The sequence below is a fragment of the Canis lupus genome, chromosome 33 (genome assembly GCF_003254725.2).
Source record: "Canis lupus dingo isolate Sandy chromosome 33, ASM325472v2, whole genome shotgun sequence".
Classification (NCBI taxonomy): domain Eukaryota; kingdom Metazoa; phylum Chordata; class Mammalia; order Carnivora; family Canidae; genus Canis; species Canis lupus.
In genome coordinates, this window is record NC_064275.1 from 28,226,684 (window position 1) to 28,246,514 (window position 19,831).

General features: G+C 49.2%; 1 protein-coding gene across 1 annotated transcript in view; it reads right to left on the bottom strand.

The window, feature by feature from the left end:
• Positions 1-19,831, bottom strand: part of HEG1 (heart development protein with EGF like domains 1) — an 89,676-nt gene that overhangs the window by 43,954 nt on the left and 25,891 nt on the right. The window contains exons 2-8 of the mRNA XM_049105405.1: positions 17,729-18,016; positions 15,409-15,705; positions 7,556-7,909; positions 6,010-6,336; positions 2,510-2,779; positions 1,551-1,935; positions 383-1,359 (exon numbers count right to left, since the gene is read on the bottom strand). Of these exons, the coding sequence (XP_048961362.1) occupies positions 383-1,359; positions 1,551-1,935; positions 2,510-2,779; positions 6,010-6,336; positions 7,556-7,909; positions 15,409-15,705; positions 17,729-18,016 (2,898 nt within the window). The remainder of the gene's footprint in view (positions 1-382; positions 1,360-1,550; positions 1,936-2,509; positions 2,780-6,009; positions 6,337-7,555; positions 7,910-15,408; positions 15,706-17,728; positions 18,017-19,831) is intronic.

The following is a 19,831-nucleotide window of genomic DNA, read 5'->3' on the forward strand; positions in this document are numbered from 1 at the left end:
CCTGGGAAGGGGGTGCACTCCCTCCGTGTCTCAGAAAGGCCGCCTGAAGCTTCTCCGCGGCATCTTTTCCACCATCCGATCCTACAACGCAGCCCTGCTCCAGCCTCGGAAGACTTCAAGGCATCTTCGAAGGCTCTTGCAACTTGGGGCATGACAAGCTACAAAGGCACTATCTACAGACACTGCACACAGCCAATGGCATCCTCCCCTCTTTCCTTAGGAAGCGTTACGTGACTCGGGCGAGAACATGAGGTCCACGTGCTATTATCTTAGGAGGCGACAACACAGACACTGACCTATTGCAAACAGCAGCCCCTGCCACACACTCACATAAATCCCAAGCCTGTGCAGCTCACAGTGTGCGTGTGCGACTGTCTTTTACCTGAGGCTGGAGATGACAATGCTTTTGGTGGCTGCGTGCTGCTCTGAGCAGCAAAGGTGGTAGATTCAGGAGGCAGTACTTCGAGCGTGGAAACGCCTGTGGTTTGGGGAGATGTTCTGAGGAAATGTGAAGCCGGGCTGTACTCTTCGGTCATACCAGGCCCTGGGGTCAATCCTTTCAGTGATGTGGGTGTGCTGGTCAGGGGGGTCAACGGGCTGGTACCATCGACATGGATCTGGCTCCTTTCTGTGGTGACGGCACTTTCTGTTGAGCTCCGTGGTGCCAGAATTTCAGGGCTGGTTGTCAAGGGCTGTTTTTCAGCCGTGGTCTGTACTGTTGTGGGGTGAGCCATCAGAGCTGCTGTGGTTGACGCAGGGCTGAAGGGACGAGAGGTCTCAAGAACGGTGGTTGTCAATGCTGGAGATGTCGGGGTGATGCTGGTGCTCGTGGCTGCAAGGGTTTGCAGAGTGGAGGACTCTGTTAAGGTCGAGGGCATAGGGAGCCCTGAAGTAGACCTCGTTGTTACAGCTCCGGTGGCCTCTGTGGGCAGAGATGCCAGGCTTGGTGGCTTTGACTCTGTAATGACTTTGTCATGGTATGGGTTACTCTGGTTCTTAGGATCTGCCGTTTGAGTACTGGGGAGCATTGCCACAGATAATGCCACTGTCTCCATCTGAACCGAAGTCACAGGAGTGTCTCTTGTTCTGGGGAGGACCAGGGTAGAAGGTGAAGGTGGGAGGGTTGTTTGGGAGGCAGACGGTGACACAGGGGTAGACGCTGTCAGGGATATTGGTAAGGGTGGTGGCGAGGAAGACATAGGTGTGGGCGCCTCGGGAGTGGACTGCAGTGGAAGGGTGGAGGCCCCGATTGATGGTAAGACTGATGACAACAATTGATGGGCCTGGGACACTGAGGCCAGGGGCGAAAGGGGTCCAGAAGAAGAAGAAGAAGAAGAAGAAGAAGAAGAAGAAGAAGAAGAACAGAAGAAGAAACAGAAGAAGAAGAAGGAACAGAAGAAGAAGAAGAAGAAGAAGAAGAAGAAGAAGAAGAAGAAACTGAAGAAGAAACAGAAGAAGAAGAAGAAGAAGAAGAAGAAGAAGAAGAAGAAGAAGAAACTGAAGAAGAAGAAGAAACTGAAGAAGAAGAAACAGAAGAAGAAGAAGAGTCATCATCCATCGATCTGGCCTCAGTGTCCAGAAGAACCAAAGTGTTTGGCATGTTAACGGTGGGTGTGGAGGATGGGACGTTGGCTGTTCTCAGAGCCAGCGACTCCGTGGAGGGCTGAGCACGCTCCCTTTCATAGGATGACACGTTACTTCTTTCAGTCTGAGCCTGAGAAGAGGAGGAATGGTCTGAGTGTGAAGAGTTGGAGATCCTAGCAGCAGAGGTGGAACTCTCCGGTAAGTCCGCCGATGAGCTGTTGTCTATAATGGAAAGCAACACCCGTTCTCCTTTGGTGAAAGTGGATGAGACATAGGTGTGGTCTGTGTGGTCACCGGAAGTCCTCTGTTCAGTGTCCGTGCCGCTCACTCCACTGTCGCTGACTCCGGTGACTGCAAATGGAAAGACCAAGGTCAGAAACAAGAAATCTCCCAGACACGTACGAGACGCCCTCTTTGGAGAGGTGGTTTTGGATGGCGAGCCCTGTGGACGCGCCGCTGTGGGAAGGCGGCGGGCGGTGGGGGACATGGTAATAATAAGAGGAGGGGGGCCGGGGCAGAAGGATGGGGAACAGGTCCAAATTCCTTCCACATGCCCTTTTTGATAAAAGCAAATTGGTATCTGAAAAGCTCTTAAGACCCCACTAGAACAATTGTTATGTCTAAATGGAAAAAGGAAAACCCTCCCAATTTTCCATTCTGTATAATGATAATGAGATATTTCTTTCCCAGGAGATTGACTTTGGCCACAACTGGCTGGTCTCCTTTATTCCAAGCATCCTGGCAGACATGGCTTAGCGAGCGCGTGCGTGTGGGTGTGGGGGGGTGTGGGGGGGTAGGGCGGGTAGGAGAACCTGGCACGTTCCCTTCAGACGGAGCTTATGAGGTACTTTCTGGGGTGACAGCCATCTCAGTCCTTCCAGGCAGTGGGTACACCGGGGGGGGGGGAGCTGAGGGAGCCTCTCACCTCCCGGGGCTGGCGAGGCCGCCCGTGAACCCGAGACCAGGCGGGCGTCACCAGTCACGGGCACGTCCCCTTGCGGGGTGGCGCCGTCGGTCTCCCCGGGCACGACGGCAGAGCGCCCCACGTCCCCAGAAGTCGTGCTGGCGTTGGCGAGAGACCGCAGCGTGCGCTCCCCGTTCCGGGTGAAGGTGGCAGCCGTGTGCGGGGGGTGGGCCTGCGCCGTCCTCTGCTCCACGTCCGAACTGCCTCCGGGCTCTGCACCGTCCTCGGTGGCTACGAGGGGATTGAACGGGACAGTGGGGGAGTGGGTGGGAGGGCACCGGGCGGGCTCCCGGGAGGGCCTGGCTCCCTGCCCTGACGTCGCTGCCCTGCGCTGTCCCAGGCCGCACGGGAGACTCCGGTGGGAAACCACCATGCCTCGTTCCCTGCAAACACGGGTCACGACCCAACCCCAGGAGGCCCCGCAGGGCACCACATCCGTTCAGCCGACCTCGATTTATGGGAATGTTTACCACGTCAGTGAACGGGATCAATACTGTATTTCTGCTCGGTGATACACAATAATGGACTTTATGGCAGGGGAATCGGTGGTGGAGGCGCGGAGCGAACACTCAGCAAAAGACTAACCACCCCACCCGGGCTTTCGACTTTCTGATGAGGCCCAGGAGGGAGACCCCATCACTCCGAAGGCTTTTCCCTCCTAATAGGGCCAGTAATACCCGAACTGACGTGGGCTTATCATTCCTTTAGAGTGTTCGGTTTTTTTCTCTTAATGCCTTAGTGAGAAATGCACAGTGGTTGGAGGGTAAAGATGGGCTTATTTTCTGCTCTGTGTTATTTTTGTTTCTTTTTTTTTAATTTTTAAAAAAGATTTTATTTTATTTATTTATTTTTAAAGATTTTATTTATTTATTCATGTGAGACACACAGAGAGAGAGAGGCAGAGACACAGGCAGAGGGAGAAGCAGGCTCCGTGCAGGGAGCCCGACGTGGGACTCGATCCTGGGACCCCAGGATCACGCGCTGAACCGAAGGCAGATGCTTAACCGCTGAGCCATCCAGGCGTCCCTTAAAAAAGATTTTAGGAGCCTGCTTCTCCCTCTGCCTGTGTCTCTGCCTCTCTGTCTCTTGTGAATAAATAAAATCTTTAAAAAAGTGATTTAAAAAATATTTTTTTTTAGATTTTATTTATTTGAGAGAGAGAGGGAGAAAGTACACACAAGTGTACATGTACAAGCAAGGGGTGGTGGGGGAGGAGCAAAAGGGATGAAGAGGGAGAGAGAATCTCCAGCAGATTCTCTGCTGAGCCTGGAGCCCCGCCCGGTGCTTAATCTCACGGCCCTAAGATCATGACCTGAGCCAAAACCAAGAGTTGGACACTTAACTGACCAAGACACCCATGTGCCCGGATTTTTGTTTCCTTAATGTATTTGTTTATTTTCTCGGTGGGAATGGAATAGGGACAAGTGACGCATGAATAAATATCCTTTTCCTCCTTTCTTGGGTGTATGTTTTATGCTATGAGCTCAAAGAATCTTAGATTAGATTATCAAATAAACTCTTCTTCTCAGAAATTATGGAAATGAGGTCCAACTCTTCTTGGCCTAAATACTTCGTAATCTGGTTCTATGAGAAAAAAAGTTCTTTTTTTTTTTGGTTTAAAAAAAGATTTATTTATTCATGAGAGACACAGAGAGCGAGGCAGAGACACAGGCAGAAGGAGAAGCAGGCTCCGTGCAGGGAGCCCGATGTGGGACTCGATCCTGGGACCCTGGGGTCACACCCTGGGCTGAAAGCAGAGCTTAACCACTGAACCATTTAGGTGTCCTAAGAAAAAAAGCTCTTTCCCTGGTTCTTATTCCTGTTCTCATATCAGACTAGCTTTTTTCTTTTTTTAAGTTTACTTATTTATATAACCTCTACACCCAACATGGGGCCTGAACTCATGACCCCAAGATCAAGAGTCGCGTGCTCTACCGATTGAACCAGCTAGGCACCCCCAGACTAGCTCTCCATATCCCATGGACACACCCTGATGTAAAAGAGAGGTAAAGCTGCATGTTAGGGAAGTTCACTTCATGATAGGTTTGCATTAACTGACAGGAATGAGTGTGGGGACGGGGATACACAGTGACCCGGGGCAGCCCTGAGACAGCTGGGAAGCAGGGAGAGATGTGACCTGACCAGGCTGAAGGGCTTGGGAAGTCCACCAGGAGAGGCTTAAGGGCTGAGCGTGTCTGAGCACGATTTCCCCGGGCACAGGGGACGAGCCCTGGGGTGGGGAGATTATAAGACTCTTAAATAGCATTTAGGCAAACGACCCCATCAGGCTTACAGAGTTAAGAAAAAGTGGAGAATCGTGGCCTGAAACAGAGGAGCTGCCTCCAAACCCAGAAAAAGGAACAGGCCAAGAACTCGGACAGGCCGCATGCCACAACGAGGCCACAACGAGGCCACAACGAGGCCACTTCGAGTATTCAGAGCAAAGAGAAAGCATTAGGTTAACTGACAATGAGTCGGTTTGGAGAATGGGGCTATTCCTTATCTGGCTCTTTATATCTGAGCCCTAAGAGCCGCTCACACTGAGCTCACATTTCCCGCACAAACCAAGGGAGCTCGCACCACGGACTGAAGGGCGCTTGTGCTAAGGAGATGCACACGGGAAAGGCCACGGCACCTAAGCTCCCCATCTGAGAAGGAAAACACTCTGAGTCCCCACATCGCGGGGGAGGAAAACGAATCCTTGTGTTTAGGAGACAGATGATGCACTTTCCACGCACACACATGAGAAAGCATAATATTCTCCAGCCATGCACGTGGTGCTGTTTCATGACAAACATACGCTCTTCCACAGTCACATCGCAATAGCATTATTCATGATCGACAAACAGTGGGAAAACCCCACACGTGCAATAACTGATAGAAGGGTAAACTAGGGCAGCCCGGGTGGCTCAGCGGTTAGCGCCGCCTTCAGCCCAGGGCGTGACCCCGGAGTCCCGGGATCGAGTCCAGCGTTGGGCTCCCCGCACGGAGCCTGCTTCTCCCTCTGACTGTGTCTCTGCCTCTCTCTGTGTGTCTCATGAACAAATAAGTAAATATTTAAAAAAATAAAAAGAAAAGGATAAACTAAACGTGGCAGGTGCGCACAACGGAGTAGTACTCAGCCATGCGAAGGGAGGAAGTAGGGATACAGGCCACAGCCGGGATGAGCTCTGGGTACAGTAGGCTGAGCCGAAGACACAGAAGGGCACCCGTGGGGAGGTGGTATTTTCACCTTCCAGAGCTGTGTGATTGGGAGGACCGGGGGCGTGGGGAGGGCTGCAGGGAAGGCAAGGACACGACGGGGTCCCTGAGCTGCGTGGAGGCGCCGGCGGCGAGAGCGGCTCCGGGGAGACGACCCCGGCCACCGCGGGGCCTCCGGAGCGGCCCTGCCCACACGGCCTGGCCTCCCTGGGCCCCGTGTCCCCCCGCCCCAGCCCTGCACGTCTGCGCGGGACACTCACTGGAGCGCTCGTCACGCGGCGCCGAGGCAGCCAGGCTCTCTGAGGAGGAGGACGACAAAGACCCGGGGGCCGGCCCAGCGTGGCTCCTGGTGCCCAGCGCCGGGTCGCCTCCCCTAGAGCGGGGGCCGGAGGAGGAGAGGGGGGCGGCGGGCTGGGAAGTGGAGCCGCCGCTCACGGCCTCGGCGGTGTGGCTGCTGGTCAAGGCCCGGCGCGCCGCGCTGTCTCCGCTTCTGCCCAACGGGTCCGACTGAGACACGGCCTCGGTGCGGGCCGCGGGCCTTCCGCTCCCCGCCTCCGAGCTGCTGGCCGGCTGGTCCCCTCCCGAGGCTGCGAGGGTCAGGGAAACAAAGGTGGTGACCCGGACGGGAAAGAGAGAGAGGCCCCCACAACCGGGACGGGGGTCCTCTCTAAGCAAAGGTTCCCTTTGCAAGGACCTTTTTTAAAAAAATACTTTATTTATTCATAGAGATACACAGAGAGAGAGAGAAAGAGAGAGAGAGAGAGAGAGAGAGGCAGAGACCCAGGCAGAGGGAGAAGCAGGCTCCCTGCAGGGAGCCCGACGGGGGACTCGATCCCGGATCTCCAGGATCACGCCCTGAGCCAAAGGCAGATGCTCAACTACTGAGCCACCCAGGTACCCCAAGAAGGGAGCTTTTATATTTCATTTATTTATTTATTTTTAAAAATGTATTTATTTGAGAGAGTGAACGAGAGTGAGAGAGCATGGGGGGGGCAGAGGGAGATGGAGAAGCAGGTACCCCATTGAGCCGGGAGCCGGGTACAGGGCTCAATCTGGGGACTTCCAAAGGCAGACGCTTAACCGACTGAGCCACCCAGGTACCCCATGAAGGGAGCCCCTGAAGACAAAGTGCAAAGTCGCAGAGTAATTTATAGGCTTGGCTGTTTTATTGTCTTTCCCCAAAAGTGGTCAAGGGGAAAGAGAATTTTTGCCCAACAAATGCGACGTGCCTACACATAGCGCTGGGTCAGAAGCAGTCTTCTCAGATAATTCCATTATTAGTAAAGGTTATTCTAGTTTTCAAGTGTAGCAAACAAAAAATAAACTCAAGGGCATATACTGAAAGCATGAATCTGGAGGAATATATTTATATCTGCACACTGTATTTGGAAGAATGCTCTGTACAGAAACCAACGCCAGCCAGTCTGAAAGAGCAGGCCGTCTCTCGCCCTGAGGACAGTCCTGCCGGGGGGTCAGAGGCAACCTGCCCGCTCCGAGGCCGAGCCCTCCACTCTGCTGTGGACAAGCACATGACCGTGCCCTCACTCCTTCAACCCTCTGAACCTTTGTTTCTTATCTATAAAAAAGCAGGAGGCATGATGCCCATCTGACGAACTTCCCAATGTTCTCATAAGATGAAAATCAAAATGCGACAATGTGGCGTACCAAATAAAGGAGACGGCGCTAGCTAAGGACACATCTTTTTTTTTCTTTGAGATTGTGAATGGTCTTAAAGCCATCTTTTAAGACAATCCAAATGGGGTTTTTAAATGTCCATAATAGATGGAGTAAAGATTAAATACTTACTTGGGGAATCATTCTGCCAAAATCTCACTGAGACCCCTGAAGATATGGGGCCAAATCCATTCTCTGTCGATGGCTCAATGGATTCTCCAGCCCCTGGCTTCCTGGTGACCTCCTTGGTTCCTTGAAACTCTGCCTCCAAGGATGAGGAATGGTTTGATAGTGAAGTCGTGGCAATTTCCGAGTCCTTGGGGAAACTCTCTGTCTCATTCAGAGGTTGCAGACTGACGCTTACAGACTGGAGCCTCCCGGGGACACCGCTGGGGAACGTGGCAGCAACACGCACACTCTCTGTCCAACTCACCAAAGCACTCGGGAGAACAGTGGAGTCGTTGAGCTCCTCTGTGCTCCTAGTAGCTAAAATGCAAGAAAATAGACTTTAAGACTCCTTGAGGGTTTAAGAAAATCACAGAGATATCTAGACACAAATAATGCTTATTATGTTGGATAAATCTAGGTAATGTGGACCTAACATAGCTACATATATATATATTTTTAGATTTTATTTTTTATTTATTCATGATAGACAGAGAGAGAGGCAGAGACACAGGCAGAGGGAGAAGCAGGCTCCATGCAGGGAGCCCGACGCAGGACTCGATCCTGGGACTCCAGGATTGCGCCCTGGGCCAAAGGCAGGAGCTAAACCGCTGAGCCATCCAGGGATCCCCTAGACATACATATTTTTTAAGGAGTCTGTTTATTTATTCATGAGAGACACAGAGAGAGGCAGAGACACAGGCAGAGGGAGAAGCAGGCTCCATGCAGGTGGCCCGATGTGGGAATTCGATCCCAGGACCCCGGGATCATGCCCTGAGCCAAAGGCAGACACTCAACCATGAGCCAGCCAGGCGTCCCTAAAGATTTTATTTATTTATTTATTTATTTATTTATTTATTTATTTATTTATTTTAAATTTATTTATGATAGTCACAGAGAGAGAGAGAGAGAGAGAGAGAGAAGCAGAGACACAGGCAGAGGGAGAAGCAGGAGAGAGAGAGAGAGAGAGAGAGAGAGAGAAGCAGAGACACAGGCAGAGGGAGAAGCAGGCTCCATGCACCGGAGCCTGATGTGGGATTCGATCCCGGGTCTCCAGGATCGCGCCCTGGGCCAAAGGCAGGCGCCAAACCGCTGCGCCACCCAGGGATCCCAGATTTTATTTATTTATTTCAGAGAGAGAGAGAGAGTGTGTGTGTGTGTACACGAGCAGAAGGGAAGGGGCAGAGGGAGAGGGAGAAGCAGGCTCCCGACTGAGCAGGGACCCTGGGATCATGACCTGAGCCCAAGGCCGGCCCAGGCACCCCAGGTAAACACAACTGACATTCTCTCTTCACGGGCTCTGCTTTTCCTAGAGCCAAGCAAAGAAGCCGTGAAGTCCTTCGCCAAGCACAATGGAAAGCATTGGTCTCGCTGAAAGGAAGATGGGAGAAAGCCTCTAGACATTCTTTGCCTTTTTAGAGAGGAAGGAAAAAACTTCTGCTCTGGAATTCCACCTTAGAGGTTATATGGGGATAGGCCACCGTGATAAGGCACAGGTTTTTGTTTTGCTTTACTTTGGCCACGTAACCCTTTTGTTCAAATGCTATTATAGATTAAAACCCACACATAAAAAGGAATAAAAGTAAGGCGGTTCCAGGAGCCCAGCCCCCAGGTCACCCTTGGGGAGGCCAGGGCTCTGCAGACCCGGTGGGACCAACACTAGCTGAGAGCAAGAATTCCTGGCCTTGTCACCACCAAGGGATCTTTACTATTCCCCACCTCATGGCCATGGAAACCTGAGGCTTTGAAAGACCATTAACGGAACTGCATTTAAGAAATAAGGGAACTGCTAGTCAGAGGAGATACTCAACGCTACCCCACTGATTCAATTTAATTCCATCCAAAAGCGAACAGGCCCCATTATTATGGTTAGCCTCATTAGGCTTTGGAGACCAGCTCTCAAGCTTAGGTACTACCCCAGTGGACCCCTCGGAGAGCCAGGACTCCAGGCTGGGAACACTTATTCTGATGCAAAGGAAGGCAGACACTGATCTAATTGTCAAGAACCTCAAAAACGGAATTGTGGGCCACTTTGATCAAAATATGCAATCTGCTCCGCAGAAGTACAGGTGGCTTGCTGATGGCTCCCTTCCATTCCAAAGAACTTTCCAGAGAACATCCTGAGAATTGGCCTTTGGGAGGGCACACTGCCGTCCTCATTCCAGACAGGAATAAACCGCAGGAAAGCATGGTGAGTGGGAAGAAACATGGCCGGCAAGATCCAAAGGCAAGAAAAAACATTTTTCTTTTGAAGCCAAAAATAATAAAAAGTGCTCTATACCTTTATAATGAAAGGTTTCAAGCTGTTATTTATGACCCAGAAAGGGAAGAATTAAGTTCTCATTATAAATGGTCCCTTGAAGGGGTGCCTGGGTGGCTCCATCGTTAGAGTGTCCAACCTTCGGTTTCAGTTCAGGTCGTGATTTTAGGGTCATGAGATCGAGTCCCACATTAGGCTCTATGCTCAGTGCAGAGTCTGCTTGAGATTCTTTCCCCCTCCTTCTCCCTCTGCCCCTCCCCCTGCGGGCGCTCTCTCTCTCTCTCTAAAATGGACAAATAAAATCTTTAAAAAAATGGTCCCTTGGAGACCAGTCCTATGGGCAGTTGTGAACAGAAGCACGAATAAATATTACATATAATTAGAGAGTGAGCAAGCATAGGAAACACAAAGGTTCCTCTTACTCTCGTATAAACCATGGAACCAGCTATACCTAGAACACAGCCTGCAGCTCTGCTCGCTGGGCCTTAATGGAAGCAAAACGAGGATGCAAGCAATCCACACAACTTGTCTTTTGTTTTTGTTTTAAAGATTATTTATTTATTTATTCATGAGAGACACAAAGAGAGAAAGAGGCAGAGACACAGGCAGAGGGAGAAGCAGGGTCCATGCAGGGAGCCCGACATGGGACTCGATCCCGGGACCCCAGGATCACGCCCTGGGCCGAAAGTGGTGCTAAACCACTGAGCCACCCAAGCTGCCCAATCCACACAACTTGTAATTGAAACAAGAAGAATAGGGTGGACCCCAAAAGAGAGTTCTAGCCTCCTTAAACACACCCTTACTTAAAAACAAAACTAAATAAAAATGAATTTTCATAAAAAAAGGAACACATAGGGTGCCCCAGGTGGCTCAGCGGCTCAGTGGCTCAGTGGCTTAGTGCCTGCCTTCAGCCCAGGGCGTGATCCTGGAGACCAAGGATCAAGTCCCACATCAGACTCCCTGCATGGAGCCTGCTTCTCCCCCTGCCTGTGTCTCTGCCTCTCTCTGTCTCTGTATCTTTCATGAATAAATAAATAAAATCTTTAAAAAATAAATAAATAAAAGCCACAATTAGCTGACCAAGTACGATGTGCCCGTATCTTCTATATGCCTTTGTACGTTGCGCTGAGTCCTTGATAATCCGTAATCTCTTAATCCTCGCGGTAAAGTCATGAAGCAGTGAATACTTCTATACAAGTAGTGCCTCTTAACAAAAAGAGAGAATGGCTGGTCAAACTCACCTATCATCACCGCTTACACTAGTCCCTCTGCCAAATACATGCAGGGAAAAATTTACCATGTTCCTAATCCATGGGCCAGTGATATTGGTTTTTATTTTTTATTTTTTAAAATATTTTATTTATTTATTCATGAGAGACAGAGAGAGAGAGAGAGAGAGAGAGAGAGAGAGAGAGAGAGAGGCAGAGACACAGGCAGAGGGAGAAGCAGGCCCCATGCAGGGAGCCCGACGTGGGACTCGATCCCGGGACTCCAGGATCAGGCCCTGGGCTGAAGGCGGTGCTAAACCGCTGAGCCACCAGGGCTGCCCCCATGATACTGGTTTTTAAATAACCGGTGTCCCTTGCCCATTTCTACCTCTGAAGCACCCATTAAAAAATGGGAAGGCCATGCATTTGGGAGCAGAAATAAGCCAAGTTCCCTAATCTTTATAACAGGAGGTGGAAAGAATGCCCACTTATCTGGTAAAAGTATATGGGTCCCTCTCCAATCCCAACACAAAATGTTGGAACCTCAGGCATGCAGCGAATGCTCAACCTTGGCGTGACTGCTGTCCAGAACCTGCCAAAAATCTATCTGAAGCAGCTGATAGTTGGGAAAGATATGCTAAATCTACACCGTCCCAAGTTATTTATGCTCTCTTCCTTTACAAAGTGAAATCACCACAAAGCAATTTACCTGGACCGCATTAGCTCGGCTCCTCACAGAAATACTTTCATAGGTTGGGATCCATTATGACACCCTGAGCTCCTACTGAGAATCTATATAAAATATCGCCTTTGAAAGAACACGAGCACGATTTCCTCAAAACAGCAATTGGGGGCATTTTCCATTACGATTCTCAACATCCTCTACATAAACAGTCGTTGCAGAACTCACTGCCCCCCAAAGGCTCACGCCTATGGATGAAATTGTATGCTTACTTTATCTGACAATGATCTCTCGCCCCACCCAGGTTCCCTTTGTGCCCTGGTTTCCAGGAAGCTCAGTGCTAAATTTAGTGCTCAACTGTAGCCATTCTCACCCAGTTCACAAACGTAGCTCTTTCTGCCTCCTGAAGAGAACTTGTTCCCTGTTAGCTGCTTTACTTACTTTCCCCCCAATGATCAAATAGTCCATGGCTATTACAGAACATATGGAAAGTAGAGAAAGATATAAAGCAGCAAGAAAAATAATTTCAAATTGCTTCTGATCTCTTTTTAAAATCTGATTTAGGGGATCTCTGAGTGGCTCAGCGGTTTAGGGCCTGCCTTCAGCCCAGGGCATGATCCTGGAGACCCGGGATCGAGTCCTACGTCGGGCTCCCTGCATGGAGCCTGCTTCTCCCTCTGCCTGTGTCTCTGCCTCTCTCTCTCTCTCTGTGTCTCTCATGAATAAATAAATAAAATCTTAAAAAAAATAAAATAAAATCTGATTTAGCTGTCTGGGCCCCTACCTGCTTTATTTTATTTTATTTTATTTTATTTTATTTTATTTTATTTTATTTTATTTTATTTTATTTATTATTTATTTTATTTTTCCCTACCTGCTTTAATGCATACAGTCCCAGCATATACTTTATTTTATTTTATTTTTTTTAAAGATTTTATTTATTTATTCATGATAGTCACAGAGAGAGAGAGAGAGGCAGAGACACAGGCAGAGGGAGAAGCAGGCTCCATGCAGGGAGCCCGACGTGGGATTCGATCCCGAGTCTCCAGGATCGCGCCCTGGGCCAAAGGCAGGCGCCAAACCGCTGCGCCACCCAGGGATCCCCCAGCATATACTTTATTTTTGGGAGCAGGTAACTCCTGGCCAGCCAGGCCTCCGATGAGGTGCTGCATGCCTGTTTCTTTATAGCAGAGCAAGGAGTGAAAGGACACAGAATACAAAGGCTGGATGTGTCTGGAATAACAGATGCTGGAGCTAGAATCTGGAGGATCATCTGGTCTAATCCCTTCTGTGTTTCTAATAGGGAGCCCCATCCTCCCTGGGCCAGGGAAGCTCACGTTGAGAGCAGCACAGCTCATCTAACCGGTTGAAGTGCCAGGCCTTTCACTGGGTCACATTTACTGGTGCATGGAGTAGCCAAGGGTCAAGCACACAGCCCTGCCACACTCTCTTTTCACTTCCTTTCCACAGGGTGCCAGCTGGACGGGGCGCCACCAGGTCTGCTCTGGCAAGTCCTGCTGGCTCTTGGTGCTCATGCCTGCGTGCAGATAGCCCCTCTATCCTGTGGTCAGGGTCAGGCGGAGATAGTAAGGTCTCGGGATGTAGATTTAAGGGGGTGGGGAGGGGAGTAGAAGGTATACCAGAGCTCTCTTGGCAGGTTTAGCAGTTACCAGCCCAGCTTTAAAAGTAAAAGCAGAACTTTGTTCCCCGTGTGGCTTCAGGTCTCTGTGCATGTCCCCTCAGCATCCCCGCAGGGAGGGGTAGGCTGGCCCGCTAGACCCAAATGGGTCATTTAACAGGACCTAGAGCCCTAGCACCTAGTTTTTGGAAGCAGGGAGCTCCTGGCTAGCCAGGCCTCAGATGAGGGAGGTGGGCCTCTACCTAGCGCAGAATTCCCACTTCAGCAAAAAGGAAGAGAAATGCTCGGTGAAAGACTCAAGGAGTCGAAAGATACAGCAGAACTCTTCCCAGAACTAGAAGTATAAGGGTTTTTTTGTTTGTTTGTTTTGGTTTTTTTGTTTGTTTGTTTGTTTTTAAGATTTTATTCTTCAGTAGTCTCTACACCCAACGTGGGGTTTGAACTTATGACCCTCAGATCAAGAGTCGCATGCTCCACCCACTGTGAGAGCCAGGCACCCCTAAAAGTATAAGGTTCTAAAAGGAACCTGAAGGCCAACTGATTTTTTAAATGTGGAAAAACCTAGGTGACAACAGAGTCAAGCCCAGTAAAGTTGGAAACATAGGCTGATTTTCAAAGTATAAGCCACAGTAGTGGGTTGAGTTTAAGTTATAAATATTAAATGACCTTGACCAGAATCAAAGTGTAGCTTCCTAGAAAATGCTTCCTTTCTACCATTTAGTAAAGTCAGTTGTAAATCACTGAACACAGACCTTTGAAACTAAAAAGGCTCATAGCTTTGGTCCAATCTAACCAATGTTTAAGAATGATCTTAAAAGGAAACCTCTTAAAACATGAATCACAAATTATATACATACCCAGTAGTCAGCAGATACTATATACAGAGTATTTAAAGGAGGAATGGGCTGTTTTAAATAGGCATTATGGAAAGGACCTCCAGATTCAGTGTTTGCATTGGTGACCTAAACCCAAACCCCTAGTCTTGCAAAGTATCTCTGAGAACCTCTGACCTCTCAAAATTTTGAAATGGCAATTTCGGAAGCAACCTAACCTCTAATTCCAAGAATATTTCCAGACCTCTCTGTCCTGCTTCTTCAGGCATGTGGATGAAAACACACACAGCATGCACGGACTCTGAATAAAAACCTCAGGGAAGAGAAAAAGCGGGCAGAGTTTCCAGCATTTTCTTTGGCCCGTGGCTGGTGGAGCTCTCTGATACTGGAGCACATGCTAATCCCCATCACTTACCAACCGCACCTGGTTCTGGGATGGCAGGGAACCTGGGAGAGGGATGGACACAGTTTGTGTCCCTGAGAGGATCACAGTCCCTCTGGGTAGTCAGGTGTTGGATAACCTAGTGTGGTGGGGTAGACAGAGGCTCAGAGGGCTGAGAACAGGCTTGTTGGAACGGAATGCCTGTGTAGGGGCCTTAGCTGATGACTAGGAGCCAAAGAGGCAGAGAGGCGAGCCCTCCACTGCTGCTGCCTTGCAAACACCAGCACTGTGGGGTGTTTGGTTTTTGTTTTTTTTTAAACAATGCATAGAAAAATGTGTATCTATGTTATCTTCACCATGGCAAGAAACAATTTTGCAATGATGAAAAAACACAAACCTATGTCCTAATCAAATGACACATGCTCTCCATTTCACTCACCCCAGAGCATGGCCTCTTTTTTTTTTTTTTTTTTTTTTTTTTTTTTTTTTTTTTTGAGCATGGCCTCTTATGCAAGGAGACTCACCAACAGCACTCAGTGTACGTGGGGTAAGAGGGGACCAGCAGGGGTTAGTGGACACAAGGACTTAGAGCAGCCACCAGCCCAACTCTTAAGTTCCTCCTTATGCAGTTAAAGAAAACCCCTTTTAAAGATGGACTTTAGTATGAATATACGTTGTGCAGATCGCACATTTTCCCCCAAATACTTTACATTTGTCTCTAGTGCCTTCTCCCCTCAGCGCTGGTGACAGGGATGTTACTGGTGGTCTGTAGGCATCTACTACTTCTATTCTGGATGACGTCGTAGGAGCACTTACCCGAGGAGGGCTCCAAGGGAGAGGAGTAAGCTGGTGTCCTGGAGAAATGTGGCCAGGAGAGCGCCAGTCCTGAGGTGTTCCTCTTCCTGGAGAGTGTGGTCTCTTCTCCAGTCTCCAAAGCAGGAAGAGGGAACTGGCCTAAGACCCAAGTGGCAGCCACTTGGGTGTGCACAGTCACTTCGTCTGGGAGCCCCTTTCGTCTCGCCAGGGAACCCCGGGATGTTGTGCTCTCCGTGTGAGAAGGGGCAGTTCTTCCTTCGGACCCTGAGCTGGATGGCAAGTGAAGCATTCCCAAAGCTGAAAGCAGATGGCAACAATTACAATTCCACCAGCAGACTTCCAAATGCCTGAATAATGTGTAGTGGGCTCACCTCTGACCTCTGTGAGGAGACATGAGGAGTCACTATTCATTCTATGAAAAATTCACTCCTGAACGAGAGACCACAAACCAAGACAAAGCCTGTTTTCAGATCTCACAAAGACTGCATTTTGTGGCAGAGTTGTTATAAAAGGGGCACAATGAAGCTAAGCGTCAGATGATATGGAATCAAAGATGCGATTCTGATCACCATGACTCATCACTCACATTCCACAAAGCTAGTCTCAGAATTTACTTGAATTCAACCTCAACAAAATTTCCAATATCCGCATGACCGACACACCTGGGTGTCATCATGGGCAGTTCTAAGCTTTATGTCCATCACTCATGAATGGAACATCAAATACTGTCATTGGTACTCTTTATAGAACCGAGTGCCCCATCCCGACCTCCTAGAACTAGCCTGCGAGACCACGGGGTCATCTTTGATGGCTTCATCGTTGATGGCCTACTTTTAGACTATTACCAAGTCATATCAATTTTCCTTTGTGAACAGTCTTTACCAATCCCCTCCTCTCTGCCCCTCAGGCCACTGGGCCATGGATCTTAGTGCCCAGCATCTGCCTGGGTGGTCCTCTTGACTCCAGGTTCCCTCTGCCCCATCCTAGACCTGCCTGTCAGCTGAATCCCCCTCCAAATTCACTTTAATCATGTCATTGCCTTGTTCAAAACCCTTTAGCGACCCTCCCTACCACACCAAATCTAAACTGCCTGGTTTTCAAAGGTCTCCATGACTGCCTCTAATCCCACCCACACAACTGTCCTCTCCTCCACGTGGGACTTGCACTCTCCATGTGGGAAGCTGCTGGCCTTCCCACCCCACAAAGAGACCAAGCTTCTCTTCTTCCCTCACATGGTCGGTGCATCCCACTCCTTAGCTATCCCTCCCACCTTGTTCGGATGCACAGGCAGGCAGGGTCAAATCCCAACTCTAAAACCTATTTAGGGCAGCCCCAGTGGCTCAGCGGTTTAGTGCCACCTGCAGCCCGGGGTGTGATCCTGGAGACCCAGGATCGAGTCCCACACCAGGCTCCGTGCATGGAGCCTGCTTCTCCCTCTGCCTGTGTCTCTGCCTCTCTCTCTCTCAATCTGAATAAATAAATAACTCTTAAAAATAAATAAATAAAAATAAAACCTATTTAGCTGTTTGACCTATACATCTCAATTTAATGAACTTCCCTACCTTCAGTTTCCAAAATCCTAAAATGAAGATAGTGTGACCCCATTGGCTTGCTGTGAGAATTGAGAGAACAGAGATGTTGGCATGCAGTAGGTGCCTAATTGTGCCAGTTTTGTCTGCCCTTCCTCAGTCAAATCTTACACATCCAGCCCCAGCCCCTTCTTGAAACCCTTTGCTGAAATGCCAAGCTGGGGCGCCCGGGTGGCTCAGTCAGTTAAATATCTGCCTTCGGCTCAGGTCACGATCCCAGGGTCCTGAAATCGAGCCCCATGTAGGGCTCCCTGCTCAGCGAGGAGTCTGCTTCTCCCTCTGCCACTTCCTCCACTTCCTCCACTTGTGCTCTCTCTCTCTCTCAAATAAATAAAATCTTAAAAAAAAAAAAAGCCAAGCCACTGAGCTATGCAGATTGAAGCAGGAGCCACCATTTGAGCTACGTGAACACAAACGCGGCCGTGTCGCCCACCAGACCAGACCTGGTTCCTCTGAGACTGTAGCGTGCGGCACAATTACTGAGGTCGTTTGGATTCACTCTGGCCACGGAATCCCAAGCCTCTAGGTCTGGGATCTGACCCTCACCTAGTCTATGCTGCTAACTCACTTAATCACAGCATGCCATAGACAGAGCCTAAGCCACAGGTCTGATCCACAGCCCAGGACCCTCGGATGGACACTGGGGCTCAGGATGGGGAAGAGGGAGATGCAGAAACTTTGTTTTCCAGGGTGGGACATACATGCAAAGAACATCACTGGCTCAAACTCACCCGTGGTGATACTCTGGGAAGTCAGAGCTGTTGCTACGTCAGGCCCAACAGGGGAAACAGTGAAATTTGTTTTCCTGGAAGTGTCGTTTCTTCCTCTAGCATCTGCCGCTTCTGTTTGTGGAGTGAGGTTTTCTGGAGCATTTGAAGAAGTGTGGCTCTTTCTGGAGGTCTGAGTCATCACACCCTCCTTGGAAACCACTGTTGAAAAGTCCACTTGATTCTGATCAAAGGTGCCGTTTTCTACGTGTGGTTCAGTGTTACTTTCTGGCCAACTGTTCATTTCAGCACCTGAAACAATAAGGACATGGACCAGTGAGAGCTCGCTGGCTTCTGAAAGAGGAGGAAACCCTCAGAAAAGCCATGAGCGGATAGATCAGTGAAGAATTGGATTCAGCTAGAATAATTTCACCTTTCTTTTTTTCCCCATGGTGATTATTCTGACAATCCGGGGGGAGAAATTATGAAGTACCAATACTACATAGGATGGAATTTTACAGTAAGTGGAATAATGATAAAAACCGCTAGAAAGAGACCAATGCGGGACTTGGGGGAGAGCACCAGGCCCGGAGCGGGATGGGGGCAGGGATGCAGGTCAGGTGTGAGCACAGGGAAGGGAGCACTTCCAAGCACTGAGGTGGTGAATTGCATCTTCTGGGTGGTAGGAGGGTAAAAGCTGGCAGCTCTCCATCCTGACACCTACTCTTGCAGGCAGGGAATGGGGGCTGGGACATGCATAATTCTGGAAAAAAAAACCTGTGGACGATTTGGTAATATGACCAAAGCCTTAGTAATATAAATAGGTTTGATGATTTCGTTTCCTTTGAATTCATGCTAAATACTCAAGAATGTGGACAAAAATTTCAGCTGCACTGATATTCATGATGTCATTGTTTATAATAGCACAAAAGAAAGGAAGGAAGGAAGAAACAAAACTGAAAATCTATAGCAGGAGATCAATTAAACCAGTTGCAGTATGTCTGCATGAAAGGATGCTTTGAGGTATTAAAATGATGTGGTAACATAAAATACAGAAAGATATTATACAAATATTGAATTAAAACAACAGGTTTCTTTTTTTTAAGATTTTATTTATTTATTCATGAGAGACACAGAATGAGAGAGAGAGAGAGGCAGAGATATAGAGGGAGAAGCAGGCCCTATGCAGGGAGCCTGATGTGGGACTCGATCCCGGGACCCCAAGATCAGGCCCTGGGCTGAAGGCGGCACTAACCACTGAACCACCCAGGCTGCCCAAAACAACAGGTTTCAAAATGGAATTTCAAGTATGATCTCATTTTGTTAAAAAAAAAAAAAAAGAACAGCAATCATGAATGCGTGTGCGTGCCGAACACAGATGTAAGCTCTCGACATGCCCTCATTTGTTCAACATCCAGGTAGATCCTCTCATCCTCCCCACTTTGCAGGGGGCCATGCCCAAGACCCCAGGCAGCCTGCTCCCCACCCAGGTCCCTGAGCTCTCGCAGCATCTGGCGCACTGCACAAGGTGCATTGTAGCAAATCCTCTGGGGCCCCCCTCATCTCCAGGGCAGGGGTGCTGAGGAAAGGTTGCTTATTCGCATGGACAGTTTTTTGACATTTATAAATTAGGGATGGGTGCAGAGTAGCCAGAAAATATATTGCAACGATCAGTTTCTGCCATATTGCCCAAAGTGGGGCAAAGAGGGCATTAGTCAAAAACGTCAGGATCGCATGAAAGTTGGGGGGAAACTGGGCACAGAGGTCATCACATGTGGTGTCAAGTGTCATTTGTCAAGGCAGGAGGCTGAGAGTCAGAGCAGGTAGGTGGGATGCCCAAGTCCGACCCAAGAAGGCTGCCTTGCTATTCTGACGACGTCGGAACACGACCCAGAAACGGCTTGGAAGCCCGAACCTGCCACTGCCAGGGTGCCGCCTCCTGAAGATCACACCAAGAGAACATTCTAAGAGCTGTTTCCCTGGATATCCAAACTAATATGGAGATGATATGAAATACGTGTGCTAATTGGAGGGCACGGAGTTTAATGAGTTTCTGGAGAAAGCAATGAGGACAAGGACCATTTAAAGTTATTGCTGATTGCATGGCTCCTCTAAAAACCTACTTTT